General features: G+C 41.1%; 1 protein-coding gene and 1 long non-coding RNA gene across 2 annotated transcripts in view; both read right to left on the reverse strand.

Annotated features, from left to right (window-relative positions):
- Window positions 1-11,562, reverse strand: part of LOC116650593 (uncharacterized) — a 268,500-nt gene that overhangs the window by 79,026 nt on the left and 177,912 nt on the right. Inside the window, exon 5 of the long non-coding RNA XR_004303596.2 lies at window positions 7,069-7,164. This is a non-coding gene — a long non-coding RNA (uncharacterized lncRNA). The remainder of the gene's footprint in view (window positions 1-7,068; window positions 7,165-11,562) is intronic.
- On the reverse strand, window positions 9,165-11,539 carry Best4 (Bestrophin 4). The gene is made up of 6 exons (XM_002048191.4): window positions 11,381-11,539; window positions 11,197-11,307; window positions 10,390-11,140; window positions 10,132-10,341; window positions 9,553-9,757; window positions 9,165-9,492 (listed from the first exon to the last, which is right to left on the reverse strand). Exons 1-6 carry the CDS (start codon window positions 11,449-11,451, stop codon window positions 9,248-9,250), a joined length of 1,593 nt encoding a protein of 530 aa, XP_002048227.1. The 5' UTR covers window positions 11,452-11,539; the 3' UTR covers window positions 9,165-9,247.

Below are 11,562 nucleotides of genomic sequence, written 5' to 3' on the forward strand. Positions count from 1 at the left end.
ATATTCAAATTGAAATGCTTGATTTGAACCAGCGACTTCTTGGTCGTAAGTTCGCTTATATGGATGCGTTATTTGTAAGTTTCTCATAAACTTTCACCATCGTGTTCTTCCACTTTGAGATCGACAAAAAGGGGCCAAATTATTAACAAATTTCTATTAAGGCCATATTCAAGACTTATCTTTCACTTTTTCTTTCTAAAGTTCTAAAATCGTTCTCTCACTTCCTTAATTTGAAGAACTTAAATTAACATTTATCTTGTCGATCCGCGCTGCTCACAAACCGTATCGAATAACTGATATGCCCAGCTCCATAATAATACTACAAAAATTTGCAGCCTCTCTCTTTCTGTTCGCTGGCAGCAAATCATCATTAATATTCCAAAAGTTGTGGGCGAAGCTTTCAGCACAAAGTTTTGCCAAAACGTAAAAATTTTTTACCCTGTTTAACTTGGCGTAAATTGTGCGCTATAATAAAAGCCTGAAGTGCGGGCGTAGGGCGGGCACTTTACAAGGTTTAAGTCCATCTTCAATTAATAATGAAGGTGTTAAATTGTCGAAATCTGTGCGGTGGCGCCACCTAGCGACCTACATTAACCTCACACACACACACAAACACAGCCAAGAATCGGCAGGAAGCGCTGCAACAACACCAACAACAACACCAGGAGCAACAGGAGCAACAGCAACATCGCTAGCTAATTAATGAAAATGCTTTGAAATAATTATGCATAATTTTTAGTGTATACATTGAGCAGTTTATGGCTGAGTTATTACAACAGCTGCTGTCGAAAGTAATTAGCATATGACCGAAGGGGCATATTGCAGACTGGGATGGGCGGAAGACGGATGCGAGATGGGCTGGCCGCAACTTTTTGGGGCATTTATGGCATGAAAATGCATTTGAAAATGCCAAACTCATATGGGGAAAGCAGTTTGACAACTCGATTTCAAAGTAAACAAATGAGCGACACACATACACACACACCTAAGCACACACACACACACTCGTATGTACAAGTTGCATTGCACAACATGTTTTCCATTTCGAGTGTAAACAAAATTCTAATACGTAGAACATATTGCTGGAAAATTGCTTTCCTTTCGGCAAAAGCAACAGCAACAGCTATCAGCAATGGCAACTGGCAACTGGGAACTGGGAACAGGAGCAACTAGGAGAAAAACCGAAAAGCATTGTTAACAGCAACAGGAACCCAAGTAGAGCCTGCAGAAGAGACCAAGACAAGCGGCGCGAGTCGTCGGCAACGGGGGCGGGCCATGGGAAAGGATAGGGCAACGGGGAGCGGGGAACGGGGAACGGGGGTGTGGCAAACCGAACGAAGAACGTCAAACTTTTGATGTTGCAATTTGTAATTCAAGCAGAAAACGAAGCGAGCAAATTTTTCCCTTTTCTTTTCGTTCTTGTTCTTTTTTTTTTGGCTCTACTGACGAATATGTGAATGGCTAAATGTGTGTGTGTGTTTGTGTGTGTGTGGGTGTGTGTGTGTGCATGAATTCTATTTGGACACCTAACATTACATATTAAGTCGAAGTGGAAATGCTCTACAAATGCAAGCATAATATAGGATACATATTTGATATAAATTTAAATTGAAATAATTCATGATTCAATTAGATAGAGCAGATCAGTTCAGCTTATAAATTTAAATATTTTCTGTGTATATTATATATTAATAATATATGATCCAACTCAATAAATTAGATCAGTTGTTCATCTTGGGTATATATGTATTTTTCTTAGAAATATTTTCTGTTTTTGATAATGTTCTTCTACAAAAGGTTAAGTTAATGCGCATATGCATTATTTTAGTTTGATCAAATTAATTTGATAACTAGGTAAAATAGGCGTGTTGCCCGCCCATATGTAAGATCTATAGACCCTCAATATGAGTTTTAATAAAACTCAGCTGCAACTTGTTGTTGTTGTTGCTGTCTGCTTCTTGCTGTGGCATGGCTCGGCGAGTGCTCGTAGGAGTTTGCCTGAATTTTCTTCATCACATTTAGCCCGTCGAGTTTTCTTTTCGTTGGGCTCCATTTTGTTGTTTTTTTTTCTTCGGCACATTGTGTGGCGCACAAGCTATAAGAAAACTTTGGCGCTTGAAATATTGTTAAGCGTGGCGTGCCTTGTACCCTGCCCACCACCTCCCCGTCCTGATCCGTGTGAGCAACAGAGCCGCAAATAAACAGAGACTGGAGACTGAAGCTGGGCATGTTGATGGAGGCGACACAGCTGGCGGTCCGCCGAGGCATTTAAAATGTTTTGAAAGTTTTCGATTTGACCATAATCCCGGGCACTTGTTTAGCGGTCCTGTGTCCACAACAATAAATGCCCAAATACGACTATGTCCTTAAGTACCAGGCACATCTTTTCCCTTCATATTTTTGGGATTATCATTGTTATGCTGTGCCGCCTGGTCGCCTAAGACCCGCCCCTATCATTAGCGTTCGGGCATTAATTGCTTAAAGATTAAGATTGTTGCCTTTTCTACTCTTAGTTTGCTTTTTTGCGCAAACCCAATTGTTATTTACTTAGGAGCTAGAGCCTGAGTACCTACTTATAAGTAGGAAGCGTCTCGATCGACGACTTTACGCTCCGGCAGCTCTATAAGAAATTGTAAATTGCGCTGAGCGCAGCTGTCGTCGACATGTTCACCCCTTTTGAGCTGCCGCTCAACAAAAGATCCTAAATTTCTATTTATTGGCAATTTAAGTGCGATATAAATAATTTGGCACTCAGGTAGCAGCAGCAGCAATGGGCCTGACTTTGATGGAGCATGTGAACGATCCCTTCAAACTAGAGCCTGCATAGATCCTGCTTGCGTAGATAATGTATTATCAATTTGTTAGGGTTGAATTAGCTCAATTTAAATGTTTCGGGCTCACTTTTGTTTGCGGCCTAACCCTGACGATAGGGTTTAATTGATTATGCACTATTTTTCACGATACATTTAAGGGTTAATCTTTGATGTGGTTCGTTTACTTCTCTAGTGGCTCACGGTGGTGCAAAATATAAGCGAGAACTTGCTTTGAATGTGGTGCAAACGATTTCAGAACAAGAAATAACAATTAGAGGAGTTTTTAAAAATTAAACACATTACATTTAAAGCTCCTATTTGTTTTCTTGGTATTTCTCTCTTTAATCAAAGCTTGATGTGGCTAAGCTTGACTGCTTAACGAAGCAAATTGAAGCAAAAATTGTATAATTAATTAAATGATTTAATTTACTTTGTACTAAAAATACATGCGTATACCGAGAGAAAACCTCAAATTCACCGCATCATCCCCAGCCCAGTAAAAAGTAGAAGAACCCAACAAGAGCCGCAAATACTCACCGCAGTCAACAAAAAACCTTGTTAGTAATTGCGGTAAATGTGATTAGAAAGTTTCGTGGAACGTTCTTCTCCTTAGCAATGCTTTCCCCTATTTGATTTTTAGCACCAGAAAAACCAAAAACTTTTAACCTAGACACTCATACACACACACACGCGCACACGCACACACTTACCAAGCCGTAAATAGTTGGCCTTTTACGTGCGTTAATGATGTTTTCTCAATCAAAAAGTTAAATCTTTCAGAGCGTAAGAACAAATTTCGCTTGCTGCCGAGGCACGCAAAAATTTGTTGCTACCACTGCAGGACGAAGCACGACGGGACGCATAGCGAAGAGGGGATTGTAGGGGGGAGGGAGGCGTTTCGTTTGAACAAGGCCTGCGTGTTAAGCGTTTTAGGAACTGTCGCTTTTTGGGGCTGTGTGGTTCAAGTTGTGGCTGCCAGCGAATCGAACAAGAAAAGCTAATTACAAGTAGCTAAAAGTTGTGCGTGTTTTCGCATGAATGGTGGACAACCAAGGTAAATGAGCGGCGAAGGGGAGCGCGGGGCGCCTGATTTAGCACTGCAAGTGTGCGAGGCACAGGTACAGGGTGTTATGCTTTGGCAAAACACCTGTTCGAAACTGTTTGAAACTTTGATTGGTTTTTATATGATTTTCTTCGTGCTTTACTTTTTTTTTTCTCTTTGAAAGTAGCTTTTAGGCAACTTTCGCGGCGTCTTGCCAAATGTGTCAATAATTGGCCTAGAATTTGAGCAAAGTTTTCAAAACACGCTGCGAGCTCTTAACAAAAATGTTGATTAGATCCTGAACAAGGCGAAGTAAATGCGAAGAAGATGTGCATTGTGTTGAATTAAAATTAGAAAAATAAATATTTTTGAATTTTCGCGTATTTAAAATTTGCTTATTTGAATATCTTTAATATAAATTAAATAAGATATTTAATGCTAAGTTGTTGGGGCTGACCGTTCCGTTCAAGCATAGGAATCCGCTCAGCTGCAGCAATTATGAATTCCATTCTAGTTGGGCAACTTTAGTGTTTGCCAGCTCTCATTCATTCAGCTATTTATTCATTCATTTATTCATTCATTTTGTGCCCTTAGCTCATGTTCCTGCCTCATCTACTGCTGCTGCTGCTGCTGCTTCTGCAACATTCCAATGCTTTGCAGTTTCCCACTTTGAAACTCATGAGTTTGGCATAAAGTTGTGCGCAAGGAGTTTTGGATCCCTTTTGTGGCATTGCCGAGCTAAAGCCAAACACTTACTTAAAATTTGAACCCCTTTTTGGCTGCTCAAAAATCGTTTTCAGTTCAGTTTTCAGTTAGCTTCACTTTTAGTTCACTTGCACTCATTTTGCGCTTGTTTTTCTTGAGCTAGCTTTAGCTTTCATTTTTATACCCTGAACTCATTGAAAACTTGTAAAAAGGGCATTATGTTTTTATGCGAATATATGTGACAGACAGAAGGCTTCAGTTTTTATTAAATATATTCTTAGGCAGGATAACTAGCTGAGTGGAATAAGCTATGTCTGTTAGTCTGACCGTCTGGAGCATGTCAATATCTCGTCCCATATCCCAATTATCTCTAAAAATTATTTCTTACATTTGCTTTAAATATAACTTTAAGTTGTAAGCAAGATCATGCTAAGAAGTTCTCCCTTAGTATATAAAGATTACAAATATTACACTTAGCGGATCTTTAGACAACAAACACCGATGATAGGACAAAAATCTAGAATGATTGTAGCACGGCGCACTCTGCAGGGTAATTCCTAGTCGAACACATCCGACTTTTTTTTTGGTTTCATTTTAGCTATTTGGGAATTTTAATATAAGTAAACCAAGCTATTGCTGGCTGGAATTTGTTGTTTTTCCCCACACTTTCTGAGGGGGAAAAAGTTTTTTATCTACGACCAAATAGTTTCTGACTATTTCTCCATCAATTTTATTGGTAATACTTAGACAAAAGTTTGCCCACATTACAGAGCGATATTTGCACTGGGCAGCGGGAGCGAAAGAGTCAACGAGCTAGAGCGAGAGCTAAAGGCAAGCAAATCTAGCTGTTTTAAATTAAAGGATTTGAGACGTTCAAGTTTGTTGGACAAACAATATTCTTGACTATGGCTGGGACTGGGCATTAGAAAAGCGTTTGTGTTTGATAAATTTGTGCAAACGAACTGCCCAAAACACTTGACAACACACAGAAACTAATAAAGAACTTGCGACTGCAATTTTGTTTTGCTGTGTTGTCTGCTTGTAATTGTAATTACTCTTGGGCCACTGCCTCGTCTTGACTGCAGCCCTCTAATTGTGACAATTGAGTGTAAAAGTTACTAACTTGTAATTATCACTTACAGCACAGCAGCATCATCACGAGTCGCCCTCCACCTCGGCACTAACTCAGAAGGGGGTCCTGCACATCCACACACCCACACACGCACACGCACACGCACACGCACACGCGCAGAGCTTAATTAATAGACAGAACACACGTTCCATGAACCAAAATCCGCACACAATGCGCATCTGGCTTTTGCCCCTGCCACCATAACATGACGCACAGAATTCTCTGGCCGCAATAATAATTTACATTTTAAGCCAATTCTGAAAATGTTACACAAAAAAAGTTTCCATTTTCACAGTTAAATAAAAATTAATTACAACAATTTATCGTCGTTGCTGCAACCGCACAACAACTGCAAAAAAAAAGTCACAAACGCTACGTAACGAATGAATTACAAGGCATACAAGCCCCCAGGACAAATATCCTCATCCCCATCCTCATCCCATCCCACCTCAACACACTTTCGCCTTCTACTGCTTTCTGCGCCCCATAATGTGCGGCTTGTTGTTGTTAAACGTTGCCGGACGTCGCTTCGCTTGAAACTGGCTAAAACGCCAAATGTTAAACCCTTTTGTTAATGCAGAATAATTGCTACGGGTCCGAGTTTCCAGTTCCAAGCTCTGATGTTGCACGGCAAAAAGCACGTCAGAGAAGCAATGGAATTTTCTTTTTTTTTCTTTTTTTTTTTTTTTTTGTTATTTTTTCTCTCTGTCTCTCGAAATTAGAGCGACTGGCGACCGGGCAAAGTGGGCGTATGCCCAGTTCCGTTTCATTTAGTTTTCAGTTTCCACCTAATTTACCCAATTGGGTAAAAGTGCTTTGTCATAATCAGCCCGGGAGCAGGGTTCGCATATCTAATGAATGAGGCCCAAAACGAACGGGCGGTGTGCACGAGGTGAAGGTGAAGGGGAGGCGCCATAAAGCAAACTTTTCGCTGGACAGAAAAAAAAAGAAGAAGAATGAAAATAGCTTCATCGGAATGGGTCTATTTGCACTCGACTCTCCGCCGGGCACATATTTATCGAGTTGCTAATAGGCTGTCACATAATTAGCCTTGTAACAACAAAATCGGCTGCCCAAAAAGGTAGCCAGAGCCAAAACAGCGACAGCAACAGAGATGGAGATGGAGCGAAAGGACATTAGCATTAGCCGGGATGAAAGTCAAAGATGCTTACGATAATGTCCGGCGGTGTCGTTGCTAGCGACTAATGCGCTTTTCACAAACCGACCATGTACATGGCCTGTTTGGGGTTAAATTTCTTTGGAAGGACAATCTAATGCACTCTAAATTGATTTATCTAAGATTTGAGTTAGACGCAAAAAGAAATGGGACTCTATAAACTAATTTGATTTTCTCAAAGAAATAAAAACGGACTCACCGTTGGAGAGCTCTAGAGATTACAGGTTTTGCACGTGTCCTTGCATATCCTTGACATTTTTATCACGCTGCTTTTAAAATTGTTATTTAACATTTGCTGCAGATAAACAGAAATTCATAATATATTTTTAGTATAATCACACTTTTATTATGTAAACAATTTAGAATATTTTACTATATTAAATAAATATGTTTATGCACTGAACAACGTTAACAAATTGTTTAATAGACAACTAAGTGCATGTCTAGAGATTCTGCATTTCCCCAGTTCTCAGTTCTCTCAGTTTTTTTCCGATCTAGCATGTTGCATATCGCTGCCAAAAGCGAAGCAACCCCTGTGATAAAGTTCACAAAGGTAGCGAATAGTTAGCATCTACTCCGGTCAAATGCGCCTTCCCAGAGGTGTCATCAAATTACCAAAGTGACTTTGAAAAATTATGTGAAAAATGAGTTCAAAATCGCATCCCAAAGGGCACATACCTTCGCCTGCCCAGGCCAAAAACAGTTGGCATTAAACCTATTTTGCATGGCTGTTGCAATTAACGTGGCCGAGCAGCAGCTGCAATCAGGCAATAAATATTCGATACGGCGCAATGCGAAACGTGGCGGGGTGGGACGAGGCGAGGCGAGGCGAGGCGATGATTATTGTTTCAACGCCTCAATAATTCGAACAATTTTTTAAAAATCGCTCACAAAAAAGGCAACAAGCAGTGCAACGTTTCAGGATACATAAAACGAATACATGGGCAAATATTTGTTGCCGCTGGTCAAATGCAAAATGCAAACGCAGACCGCGCTGTAAGTTGGCCAATGTGTGTGTGTGTGTGTTATGTGTGTGTGTGTGTGTGTATGTATGTTGGCAGGCCATGTTGCCGGCTATGCCAATGGCCAGTGCTAATTGCCAATTATGGACAAATGCGTTCGTGCGCGAAATTAAATTAACCCCTTTTTTGTTTGACACCAGCCGCCGTCGCCGCCCCTGCCGCCTCTGTTGCACCAGAACCGCCAGCAGCAGACACACATTCTCATCCTTCAGCAAGTGCAGTCCTCAATCGCTTGTTGCCAAGTGGCCACCATGTCATCAATCAGCACAGCCACGTGACACGGACAAAACATAACTACGCGATGCGCAAATATGAAATATATTTATGTCCTCACAACCATTAACTGACCAAGTTGAGGGGCATATGCCAGAGCTGACCAAATATGTAACGGCCAGTATACGATCTTTAACAGAAAGAATATTCATGAAATTATCTAGTTGATTTACTTTAGGTTCTTGAAGGTCCATTTAAAACTATCTCAAACTAATTTTAAAGTTCATTTACATATAAGCATCTCCACACTTTTCATTTCATTCGAGTTCTATAAACAGTCTTTATATTATTTAAAATACATATTTATAATTTATGCCTTAGAGCATCTTTTAGTCAGCTGTGGAAATCTTTTTGTGGAATATCTTTTCTCGTTTTGCCTGTGGTCTACTGACAATGTACACATCGTCGTGCAATTATTAAAAATTGACTGATTGGCACGGTTATATGTATGTATATTGGCGTAAAAAAGAACGAGCAGATAAATATACAAAAATGTGAAAAGCAACAACAAAAACAGTCAACACCCAAATGAGTTAAATGGCGAACTGAATCGAACCGCATTCAACCACATTACAAGCGCGCATTAAAAATAATATAATTTTGAAACTTTCATAAATAGCGACTGTCATTGCAATTTATTTAATTTTTTATTTACCAGCCATACGCCCACACAGCACACAGCAGCTGCTGTTTTTATGAGTTTTCATTGAGGCTGCGAAAAGTGCAAAATACAAAAAAAAAAGAAGAAAAAAACAACATGCGTCGTGTCAGATTTTCGGATGTTCGGATATGATAATGCAAACAATGCGCCACATCACTTGTTATTTTTGTCATAAGCCAAAAGTTCCCCTTGATTACGAAAACAAAAAAAAAACTGGATAAATTAACCCATCAGTGAGAATTTTTGCCACGGAAATGTGAATAGTAGCGAGTGTGTCAAGGATTGTGCCCCAGTGCGAGAATCACTGAAAACAAAAACAAAAAATAATGCAATAAATAATACTTTGATTCCATTTTATATTCTGAAATTCTTTAATAGTTGATCCATTTGGTGAGTAAATGCTCAAAAATTGTTGCGAAATTTTACTCATATTTATCTGGCTTATTATTGGGCACATCTGTCTCCGGCTCCATCACTTCCTCCTCCTCCTCCACCTCCTCCACTGCATTGGAATGCTGACTGCTACGCGGCGATGGCGGACGTAAGACCGTAACGACATAACGTCCGGTCGAAGAAGGTCTCTGATTGTTGCGCATATTGAGGAAACGATGACGCAACCTTTCACGTCTCTCACGGTTGCGCTGCTCGATCAGCTCCTCAAAGTTCACTGCGGGCATCACGTATTGACTTTAGACACAATAGCTGTGGGGTTTCACTGAACACTTACAACTAGTACTACTCTGTCTCTCGTCGGATTCATGCCTGCGTCTTGATCGCTCGAAACGTTTGTGTCTAAATAACGAGTCGCCGATATCGTCGCCGATTGTCATGCCAGAGGTGGACCAGTTCATGGAACTGGTGTTAGTTAAGCCACTCGAGTGCGGCATAAAATACGTTGCTCCCGGCTTATAGGATTCAGACGATCTAACAGACTAAAAGTGACAGCAATGTTGTCTGTATTCTCATATGACTGACTTAATTATGATTGGGGTTTTCACAGTTGCTTGCAAAGCTGCATAAAGTCGACTTGGTAGACTTTGTTTTGGTAGAATTAAATAAATCTCTATTCCTTACTCTACTTGGACAATAAGCTTAAATGTGCTTTCTGACACTTGTTTCTTATGTTTCTGGAATACCAAGTGAACGGGGAACAGAATAGAAGAAATGTCTCCCAAATCATCGATTTGACTCAGATAAGCAACTCGCGTACTTACGAAAGTTGGTTAACGCTAGAGCCTTGAGAGAATCTACCAAAGTGTAGCTTTTACAGCTTGACAAACAACCGTAAAGACCCCAACTATCTTACTGGTATGTTACTGCGCCCAGATTTCGATTGAACCAATCTGGCCGTGGAATGCTCCGGTGGTGCTGCCCGCTGTGACTCATCGGCATATGGTAGCTCGTTGGGAAACACTTCATCCCAGTACTGATCCTTGAGCAGCTCCGGATGCTCCTGATGCATTTCATCCACAATCAAATAGGAAACGGTCAGATTACGATCAATCATCCAGTTAAGCTGCGAGCCAGTTGTTAATGCAATGTGTTAAGGTGTTCAGTTATTTACCTCGAAGTCGTCATCATCATCGCCAAAGGGATTAATCAAGGACTCGGCTACCTTCAGCCAGCCCATGTAGAAGAAAAACTCTAGAATTGTCATTATGGGAAAGTACTGATCGATCCTATTGCCGGCGGTGCGACTATGCGGATTGTCTATCCACTGCTGGCCAATGACTCTGCATAAAAAGAACGTATATGTGGCCAGTGTGACCACCTGAGTGTAAACCAAAGGCACGCTGACCCAATCGTAATACAGTAGAAATCCGCACAAGCCGCGAAAGCGATTCAGCTCATCGATAATCGTTTTGACCGCATAATCATCCCGTATCTTATTCTCTCTACGGGCACGCATCACAATGCTGGCGGCCCAGACAATCGGCATCCAGTGCTTCGGATAGTACGGAAATTGAAGATCCAGCGTCTCAATGATATCCTTTTCGTTCTGCTGCAGCAGACCCGCCTCGATGATTTGATCGTAGGTGGGGAAACGCATCTTCACACTAGGCGATATCATTGTGAACACAATCACTTGACACAGACACACATAGCGTAAGATTGTGCGCCGCATGGCCCGAGCACGGTCATCAAAGCCATGCACACTGGAGCTAACGAGCGTCGCTATCGAATCCGGCCACGGTATTGTCGTATACTGAGCCCACCAACGATTCATTACAATCGACACAAAGAAGCCCAGCACAAATGACAACGGTATGAGTGTGGCATGGCTATTACAATACAAAACTACGGCCTCAAAGCCACTAAAGACGAGGTGGTCGGCGCTGGTTAGTGCTAGATGATTATGGTAAGTACTCACCTGCGTGCCGCGTCGCTCATTGCCGTCCGATAGCATACTGCCAATAAGAGATAAAAGAATAGAAACACAAGCAAATCTAGCCAGACCAGCTTGTAGATACTGCCGCGCCATCTGTGACAGACACGAAACACGAAACAAGGGGTTAGGCCACTTTTAAACACAGCACAGCCTGACAGGAATATACCTGAATAATAAGCGCAAAAAGTTACTAATAACCCGTGAGGTGGCGACGTTGGCTGTGTAGGTGACCGTCATGACTGAATCAGATCAAGTTAGCAACTAAAATCAATGAACAGTATTTCAGGCAAGTTATTTTAGCAAACTGAGAGATTTGTCTACGCCTGCCGTTTACGATATATTTTTTGA

This window comes from Drosophila virilis, chromosome 3, assembly GCF_030788295.1.
Source record: "Drosophila virilis strain 15010-1051.87 chromosome 3, Dvir_AGI_RSII-ME, whole genome shotgun sequence".
NCBI lineage: Eukaryota > Metazoa > Arthropoda > Insecta > Diptera > Drosophilidae > Drosophila > Drosophila virilis.

Coding starts and splice junctions, on each gene's coding strand:
- Best4 (XM_002048191.4), bottom strand. CDS start 11,451: ATGACGGTCACCTACACAGCCAACGTCGCCACCTCACGGGTTATTAGT. Junction 11,141..11,196: donor ATGAGCGACGCGGCACGCAG/GTGAGTACTTAC, acceptor CCTCGTCTTTAG/TGGCTTTGAGGCCGTAGTTT. Junction 9,493..9,552: donor GAGACAGAGTAGTACTAGTT/GTAAGTGTTCAG, acceptor TGATGCCCGCAG/TGAACTTTGAGGAGCTGATC.